Genomic DNA, 10110 nt, shown 5'->3' with positions numbered 1-10110 from the left:
AGAAAGGTAGGACAAAATCATGTTTATATTAATTCTCGGGCGTATTAGCCAAAGCTAACTCGAGTTTTAATATCAATGCGGATCTTGATCCTATAAACAAGAGTTACATAGAGATGTAATTGGTAATCGTTACCTACCGATCATACTAAGTCTTGGGCGTATTAGCCAAAGCTAACTCAAGGGTTAGTATGATGTGGATCTTGTCCCACATGAATTATAGAATTCAGTGGGAGCATCATTTAGTTAAAGACCTAATTAAATGGTTTAAAAGAATATGATATTTATTTCTGCATTTATTTCTATTGTAGAATTTCCATGACGTCAAACACGAACAACTTCTCTCTGCGTTCTGTCCTTAAGAAGGACAAGCTCAACGGAGCAAATTTCTTGGATTGGTACAGGAACCTGAGAATAGTTCTCACCCAAGAACGTAAACTGTACGTTCTAGAGCAGCCCATTCTGGAGGCTCCTCCTGCCACTGCCACGCGAGCAGACCGAGATGCTTACAAGAAGCATCAAGATGACGCATTAGATGTGTCCTGTCTTATGCTCGCGACCATGAACTCTAAGCTTCAGAAGCAACATGAGTTGATGGGCGCTTACGATATGGTTGAACATCTTTGTCACCTATATCAAGGACAAGAAAGGTACTGGAAGAGGAACTCCAAAGAATACCTGGAAGATCTTAAGAAGAAGAGAAATAAGATTTCTACTTCAGGTATACATGTTATAGAAGTCAACCTCTCTATTTCTTCATCGTGGGTATTAGATACCGGATGTGCTTCGCACATTTGTACTAATGTACAAGCACTGAGAAATAGCAGGGCATTGACGAAGGGTGAGGTAGACCTACGAGTAGGCAATGGAGCACAGGTTGCTGCTATTGCTGTAGGAACTTACTATCTATCTCTACCTTCTGGGCTTGTACTAGAATTAGATGATTGTTGTTATGTGCCTGCCTTGACTAAGAACATAATTTCAGTTTCTTGTTTGGACAAGAAAGGATTTTCGTTTACAATAAAGAATAAATGTTGTTCCGTCTATTTAAACGATATGTTCTATTGTAGTGCACCTCTGATGAACGGACTCTATATTCTAGACCTTGAGAGTCCTATCTATAACATAAATACCAAGAGGTTCAAGTCAAATGACATGAACCAAACCTATCTCTGGCACTGTCGTTTAGGTCATATAAATGACAAGCGCTTATCCCAGCTCCATAAGGATGGTTTGCTGGACTCATTTGATTTTGAATCTTATGAGACGTGCGAGTCATGCCTACTAGGCAAGATGACCAAGACTCCCTTTAGTGGGCACAGCGAAAGAGCGACTGATTTGTTAGGACTTATACATAGTGATGTATGTGGCCCTTTCAATGTCGCTGCTAGAGGCGGTTATAGGTACTTCATCATATTTACTGATGACTTCAGTAGATATGGTTATGTGTACTTGATGACACATAAGTCTGAATCCTTTGAAAAATTCAAAGAATTCAAGAATGAAGTACAGAACCAGCTTGGTAAGAGTATTAAGATACTTCGATCAGATTGAGGTGGAGAATACCTTAGCCATGAGTTTCGTGACTATCTAGCTGAGTGTGGGATCCTATCCCAACTCACTCCTCCTAGAACACCACAGTGGAATGGTGTATCCGAAAGGAGGAATCGTACCTTATTAGATATGGTACGGTCTATGATGAGTCACACAGATCTTCCGACATTCCTTTGGAGCTATGCTCTAGACACGACAGCTTTTATACTCAACCGAGTTCCATCTAAGGCCGTGATAAAGACACCATATAGGATATGGACTGGGAGAGATGCCCAGGTGTCTTTCATGAGGATTTGGGGTTGTGAGGCTTACGTTAGACGTCAATTCTCAGATAAATTAGGACTCAAATCTGACAAGTGCTACTTTATAGGATATCCCAAGGAAACTAAGGGATATTACTTCTACATTCCCAGTTAGGCCAAGATAGTTGTGGCAAAGACTGGAGTCTTTCTAAAAAGGGACTTTGTTTCTAGAAAAAATTAGTGGGAGTACATTCGATCTTGAAGAAATTCAAGATACGGATCCTAGCACTGAAGCCTCGATGGAAGTTGAACTGGAACCACAAAGTGTTGTGGATGATGTTGTTCCATAAAGAGTTGAGGAACAACAACCAGTTCAAGTAGACCTACCTCTTCGCAGGTCTGATAGGGTATGTCGTCAGCCTGAGAGATACTCATTTCTCTTGCCTGACCATGATAACGTTGTGCTCATAGAGGATGAGCCTATCACCTATCAGGAAGCTGTGATGAGACCAGATTCTGAGAAATGGCTAGAGGCCATGAGATCTGAAATGGAATCCATGTACATCAACCAAGTATGGACTTGGTTGATCCACCTGAAGGGGTAAAACTCATAGGGTGTAAGTGGGTCTTTAAGAGAAAGATCGACATGGATGAACTTATCTATATGGGTCGCTTGGTAGCTAAAGGTTTCAAGCAGATTCATGGTATTGACTATGATGAAACCTTTTCTCCAGTAGCGATGTTTAAGTCCATTCGGATCATGCTTGCTATTGCAGCTTATCACGATTATGAGATCTGGCAGATGGATGTCAAAACCGCGTTTCTGAATGGAAACCTACTCGAGGATGTGTGCATGACACAACCTGAGGGTTTTGTAGATCCAAAGCATACTAGCAGAGTATGCAAGCTGCATAGGTCCATTTATGGACTAAAGCAAGCTTCTCGGAGCTGAAATCTTCGATTCGATGATGCAATCAAACAATTTGGTTTCATCAAGAACGAAGATGAACCTTGTGTCTACAAGAAGGTTGTAGGGGACATAGTTGTCTTCCTCATATTGTATGTGGATGACATACTACTCATTGGGAAAGACATCCCTTTGCTACAGTCTGTCAAGACTTGGCTAGGGACATGTTTCTCAATGAAGGACTTATGTGAGGTATCCCGCATTCTAGGGATACAGATCTATAGAGATAGATCTAAGAGATTGCTTGACCTAAGTCAGAGTACATATATTGACAAGGTACTCCTTCGGTTTGTCATGCAGAACTCCAAGAAGGGGTTTCTGTCGATGTCACATAGCGTGAGTCTTTCGAAGACTCAAGGTCCCTCTTCTAGAGAGGAGAGAGACCGCATGGATCAGATCCCTTATGCTTCAGCCATAGGATCTATCATGTACGCCATGCTATGTACTCGACCTGATGTCTCGTATGCTTTGAGCATGACGAGCAGATACCATTCAGATCCAGGTGAAAGTCATTGGATAGCGGTCAAGAATATTCTTAAGTACTTAAGAAGGACTAAAGAATATTTCTTGATATATGGAGGCGATGATGAGCTAGCTGTAAAGGGTTACAGTGATGCTAGCTTCCAGACCAACCAGGATAATTATCGATCGCAGTCAGGGTTCGTGTTTTGCATAAATGGTGGTGCTGTGAGCTGGAAGAGTTCGAAGCAGGACATAGTAGCTGATTCTACGACAGAGGCCGAGTATATTGCTGCATCAGAGGCAACAAAGGAGACAGTTTGGATTCGCAAGTTCGTCACTGAACTTGGGGTGGTTCCTAGCATTGCTGACCCTATTGAGCTCTATTGTGACAACAATGGAGCTATAGCACAGGCTAAGGAACCTCGCTCATACCAGCGGACCAAACACATACTACGACGCTTCCATCTCATTCGAGAGATTATCAAGAAAGGAGATGTGAAGATTTGCAGAGTACCCACAGAGGCTAACATCGCAGATCCCTTGACCAAGGCTTTGGCACAGATGAAGTATAATGGTCACACTAGGTCATTGGGGCTTAGAGCCTACACTGATTGGCATTAGTGCTAGTGGGAGATTGTTAGCTAGAGCCCTAGAGCCAATCATTTGATGATTGTATTATGGACTTGTTGTATCATATTCTATATAAATAAAGACATTTGATTTTTGGTTATTATACTTACTTGTATTTGTGCCAAATAAACTAAGTATAATAACGTCCTTGAGTAGAAGGTTCTTACCTATATCAATCGATTGGTTAAATCGATAGTGAGATGATATAGGGAACACTACTCTTAATCATTCCTAGTCGAGTATTAACATTCAGGGACAATGTTAATACAATAAGACTAGCATGTAGGTCAACTCTATGACTTGATCTCACAAGACATGGATATAGAGATATCAAATTGACACATGGGTATGCATTAGAGAATGTATACTGAATGACCCGCCATGAGAAAGTATCATGGATCGTTATATGAGTGTCATATACTTTCTCATGTGGCTATTAGTATGACTACTAGTCCTTAGATTTGAAGTCACCATGGTTCCCTACATAAGGAGTTATGTACTTTGGTTTCGTCAAACGTCACCCGTAACTGGGTGGACTATAAAGGCGATTACTGGGTATGTAACAAATTATGCGGAGGGATGTGAGTGATGTAGATGGGATCTATCCCTCCTATATGACGAGAGCGACATCGATATTCTTGATAGAGTGATACCACGAACTGCATGGCCATGCCCAAATGAGTCAATATGAGATATTGAGCTCATTTAATCGAGTGAGTCTACTTGGAGTTCAAGATTTAGATTGATTAGAGGATGACACGGTCTATGCCTCACATTTATCAATCTAGATGTCTAGGATAGAAGGACACTTATCATATATTGTGAGGAGTCACAATTAGTAGTCACAAGGTGATGTTGGATCTCAACATTCTTGTAACTTGGGTAGCAATGATGTATTGCTAGATGCCGCTCATTGCTTATGTTTCTAAAGGAGTTTAGAAGCATTGCCAACGTTATAAGAACCTATTGGGTCACACACAAAGAACAAGTGGATGGAGATTAGGTTCATATGATGAACCAATTGGATTAGGTTCATATGATGTACCAAAGATTGGATTCGGATTAATTCAAATTAGACTTATTGAGTTAGACTCAATTAGATTCAATTGTTGAATGAGTCTAATTTAAATTTGATTCATTGAGTCAATTTATATTAATGAATTGAGATTCATTAGATTAAAATTGACTTGAACCAAAGGTTAGTTTTAACTCAACAAGAGAATTGGTCAATTTTGACTTGACCAAATGGAAGTTGAAACATCAAGTTTGACTTGATGTATTGCCACATCATGAAGGTTGACTCATCCTACATGGCATGATTAACTTTTCCACATCATCTCCACCTCATTATGGTGTGCCACCTCATGGAGGTTACACATCCCATTCCATTTAATGTGGCCGACCACATTAAATGAGGGGAGTTACAAGATGTGGCCGGCCACACTAATGTGGGTGGAGGTTTTGTTTTGTTGTATTGATGGGTGTTCATTGTTGCTCTTCTTTGGGTTCTTCCTCCTCCTTTGCTACTGTTGCCGTGGGTTTCAAGCAAGGAAGAAGAAAGGTGAGTGAATCTAATCCAAGAAGAAAGGTTAGTGAAAGTCACATAGAGTTTTTAGAGGAGTGTGTTCTCTTCTTTTCCTTTCTTCATCTTCCAATACTATCCGAGAGCATCAAGAAGTGCTAGCACACTTGTAGTGTTCTCCTCTCCATCCTTGAGTGTTAGAGAACACTTCTTGTTCGTGTGGATACTACTAGAGGTGTGTACGTTTGAACACACTCGAGATCCGGCGCACCTTGGACGAGCGGGATTCGCAAAAAGGCACGCAATAAAGGTAACCTTCTAAACATGTAGATCTAAGTGTAGATCTAGTTAGTAAACTCGTACATGTAAAATTTTGTTCTATACTCTTCGCACGGATCCGTTGGCTAGGGAGTTTCGGGGTTTTCGCGACGCGAAAAAGCAGTTTTCGCGGCCCGAAAAACCCAACATTGGGTTCATATGAGGAATGAAAGATTCCCTACTAAACGTCATACTAAGTTGCATCCACGAGGAGATGATTTATTTCAAGTCATTACCCGAATAAATGATAATGCATAAAAGCTTGACTTACTAGGTGAGTATAATGTGAGTGCTACGTTTAATATTTTTGATCTTTCTCCCTTTGATGTAGGTGATCAAGATTCAAGGACGAATCCTTTTGGGGAAAGGGGGAATGATGGAGTCTAAGAAAGAGAACAACAGGTTGTCCAACAAGCTAACGATATGGATTATGCTCAACTCACTCCAAATATTAATGATGATCCATCATGCATCAATGGAGGCTCAATTACAAGGGCTAAGGCTAGAAAGATGAAGGAAGCACTTAATGTGCTAATTGAAGATGTGAAGGTCAAAGCTACCATTGAAGAAGGTTTGACCAAGATCAAGTTATCTAGCTTAGTCAATCTAATTCAAGCCTTAGATGAGCTTAATTACCACTTAAGTCTCATGTCTATGTAGTAGGGATATGTAGGCTCAATTTAGACTCAATTTCTACTTTTATTTGGGTTGTAATAATGCCATAAGCTTAAAATGGCTAAGTAGTCTACATAGGCCTTTACTAAATGAGCATTCTTTTGGCCTTTTAAGAATTTTTTTGTCATCCTATAGCTATAAATAAAGGGGGTAACAGCTATACATGTATCTTTTGACATATTTCCAATCTAAAACACAGTGAGCTTCTCACTTGTTGGCTCTTTATTGAACTAGAACTTATCAAGACATTCTCTTGTTGCGTTCAAAGACTTATCAACCTCCATCCCAAGGTTGTGGCGTCTTCCATCTTCTATACCAAGGTTCGTGCTTTTCTAAGCACTGGGTTGAGATTTTTTTCATCAATCTTATCGATTTAAATCTTTCTTACTTTCTTCTTCAATTCGTTGTGGGTTCTTGAGATATCTTTCTCATTGAGTTCTACAAAATAGAAATATACACAAGCATGAGATTATTGTTCTTGAACAAGAGTTAGATTTATCTCAAGATTCTGACCTCGAGAATTATATTGTTGAATATTTTCAACAAAGATTGATTATCAATGGTGTATTTTGATTCTCCGAAGATATAAAACTCAAAGATTTAATAGAAAATATCTAACTAATATAATCACATATCTAGTCTCAATCAATCAAAACTCCTTATTGTGAGGCAATATTCAAATTTGAATCATCTTGATTTGGTTTGAGATCAAGGGATGAGCTAACTCGTTGAAATATTCATGATTGAGCTCTTTTTTAGGTTAAATACATGTCAGATCAGCTCGTATTAGATCGGTTCTTATAAGACTGACTCTTATCAAGTTGATAATTGTTGGATCTTAAGCTCAAGTTACTAAGTTAGCAGTTGTCGAGCGGAGCCATGCAAGGACTCTGAAGAAGGTTGTTGGTGGCGATGACTGAAAAAGGTTAGAATGGAGGCAAAGATGGAGCTTAGAGAAACCCCTCCGATCCTCAAGTCCGATTCTAAAGAAAAGTTAGGAGGACATAACGAAGTAAAAACTAGTAATGTTCAATTTTACAATGTACCTCAATATCGTCACCATTATCTTACATAGGGAATGAAAAGGTGACTAGAATTCTCAAAAGATTTTTTTTTCTTCTTCACTATAAGGTACATTTTTGGTAACTGACATCATTATAACCGTCATATCACGTCCAAGATCGAGAATGATCTAGCTTGAGCTCAACCATGTGCCGGGTTGACTTGAGTTAAACTCGGAAGAGCTAGTCTATAGGGATAGAACCAGAAATTAAAATTGAGGAAGCTTTAACTTAATGTAATAAAATTTGTACATAAAAAATCTAACCTATCAAGTTGATGAAGTCTGATATTCACCTATCTAGTATAAATAGAATATGACCCAGGCATCGATAAGAAAAAATTTGCAAGAATTTAAACATTAAAAATTGGAGAGAAAGGAACGTGCCTTCTCTTCATTGACCGCCCTTTTTTATAATTCTGGTACCTTCTCGTCCCCAATCCGCCGTTACCTGTAAGCAAACGCGCCGCCCTCTCATTGGCCGCCCTCCTTTTCCTCCATTTTTATTTTTACTCGAATCCTCCTCCTCCTCTTTATATCCATTCCTTCGTCTTCCCCCTTCTGCTTCCAGGCTCCCCGACAACCAGAAGAAGTTCATCAGTAAAATTGTGGAGCAGATTGTTGGAGAAAGAAGAAGAAAGAGCAGAGAGAACCGGCTCGGATGAAAAGTTGCAGTTTTTGGTCGATGGCTCCAGCAAGGTGGCTTCTTTGAGGAGGAGAAGGGAGAAGGCGATGGGGAAGGAAGGGGAGCAGACGAGAGGAGAGGTGAGGAGGTTGCTGTTCGGCAAGTACGAGATTGGGAGGGTCTTGGGGAAAGGGACGTTCGCCAGGGTGTACTACGCCCGCGAGCTCAGCTCCGGCGAGAGCGTGGCTGTCAAGGTGATCGACAAAGAGCAGGCCCGGCGGGAGGCCGGAATGATGGAGCAGATCCGGCGGGAGATCAAGGTGATGCGCCTCGTCCGCCACCCCAACGTGGTGGACCTCCGGGAGGTGATGGCCACCAAGACCCGCATCTTCTTCGTGATGGAGTACGTCCGCGGTGGCGAACTCTTCGCCCGCGTCGCCCGCGGCCGGCTGCCAGAGGACCAAGCCCGCCGCTACTTCCACCAGTTGATCTCAGCTGTCGACTTCTGCCACAGCCACGGAGTCTCCCACCGGGACCTCAAGCCCGAGAATCTCCTCCTCGACGACCACGGCGACCTCAAAATCTCCGACTTCGGCCTCTCGGCACTGCCGGAGCAGCTCAGACATGATGGTCTCCTCCACACGCAGTGTGGTACCCCGGCCTACGTCGCGCCGGAGGTCCTCCGCCGCCGAGGCTACGACGGCGCAAAGGCTGATCTGTGGTCCTGCGGCGTCATCCTCTTCGTCCTCCTCGCCGGATTCCTCCCATTCCAAGACGAGAGCCTGATGCAGATGTACCAGAAGGTGTTCAAAGCGGAGTACCGAATTCCGCCTTGGTTCTCCGGCCAAGCCAGCCGCCTTGTCTCCCGCCTCCTCGTCGTCAATCCTGATAAGCGTATCTTAATCCCTGCCATACTGCAGTTTCCCTGGTTCAAAAAGGGATCTTTCCGCCCGTCGCCCTTACAAATCTCTAAGCTACCACCACCGCCGCTGACGCAGTTGGAGGAGGAAGCAAAGGTAGCGACGCCGAGGTTTTACAACGCCTTCGAGCTAATCTCCAGCATGTCCTCTGGGTTCGACCTCTCGGGACTGTTCGAGAGCCAGCAGAGGGCGGCAACGGTGTTCACATCGCGGTCGCCAGCGGCGACGATCGTGGAGAGGCTGGAGACGGCAGGGCGGGAGCTCGGCCTCGCAGTGGTGCGAACCAAGTCGTTCATGGTGAGGATGGAAGGAACAGCGGAGGGATGGAAAAGGCGGTTGGCGGTGGAGGCGGAGGTGTTCGAGTTTGCGGCAGAGGTGGCGGTGGTGGAGTTCACAAACGTCGCCAGCGACACATTCGAGTACGCCAAGTTCATCGAGGAGGAGATTCGGTCGGGGCTAACGGACATAATCTGGCTATGGCAGGGCGACGACAAAGCTGACGCCGGCGGCGGAGGTAAGCCGTTTAAAAATCCGCAGAGTTGACTTTCCATTGACTTTTCCTGAGTCAATGGTTGATTAATGGGACTAAAATGCTACTTGTAAAAACTAAAAAGCAATTGAAGATTTAAAATATGTATTTTTGGTATTTCCTTTATGATCTGATATATGAGTTTACAAAAGAATATATATGTAAATCAAATAAATTCCCTTTGTAAAATTTTCATAAATATTATATTATTTGAGAATGATCCATCATTATAACCCCTCAAACTCTTTCTAAGTTGTTTAAACTAGATTGAGTTTGAGCTTTTGAGCTTAGCATGTGTAGATGAGAGTGGCTAAAAACTTAGTAAATATGTTCGATAATTGGTTAAAAGCTGTGTTAGAGATCGAATTTGGTGGATAAAATCGTAGTGGGAAGAAAAATTGAAAAAAAACATAATAAGACGTAGTCAATTTTATTTGATCAGGAGCCTTCGGTGACTCCTATTCTAAGACTCAGGTCCGTGGACATATCGATGGGTAATCCATTAAGTACTTCTTCCAGAATCGTCGAAAGAGATAATCAAAAAAAGAATGATAGAGATAGTGTAACAACCTATACTTCCTTTTTTAAGTAGTATTACAAAGATTTGCA

General features: G+C 42.1%; 1 protein-coding gene across 1 annotated transcript; it reads left to right on the top strand.

Moving 5' to 3' along the window:
* The first annotated feature begins 7875 nt into the window (after positions 1 to 7875).
* On the top strand, positions 7876 to 9637 carry LOC122028240 (CBL-interacting serine/threonine-protein kinase 5-like). Its single transcript, XM_042587267.1, has one exon. It carries the CDS (start codon positions 8160 to 8162, stop codon positions 9513 to 9515), a length of 1356 nt encoding a protein of 451 aa, XP_042443201.1. The 5' UTR covers positions 7876 to 8159; the 3' UTR covers positions 9516 to 9637.
* The last annotated feature ends 473 nt before the right edge of the window (positions 9638 to 10110 follow it).

Source organism: Zingiber officinale, chromosome 10A (genome assembly GCF_018446385.1).
Source record: "Zingiber officinale cultivar Zhangliang chromosome 10A, Zo_v1.1, whole genome shotgun sequence".
NCBI classification, from domain to species: domain Eukaryota; kingdom Viridiplantae; phylum Streptophyta; class Magnoliopsida; order Zingiberales; family Zingiberaceae; genus Zingiber; species Zingiber officinale.
The sequence above is the reverse complement of the archived record's forward strand: the minus strand, read 5'-3'. Positions and strand labels throughout refer to the sequence as shown.

What these genes read in the sequence shown, in the direction of transcription:
- LOC122028240 (XM_042587267.1), top strand. Translation starts at nt 8,160, where the DNA reads ATGGGGAAGGAAGGGGAGCAGACGAGAGGAGAGGTGAGGAGGTTGCTG.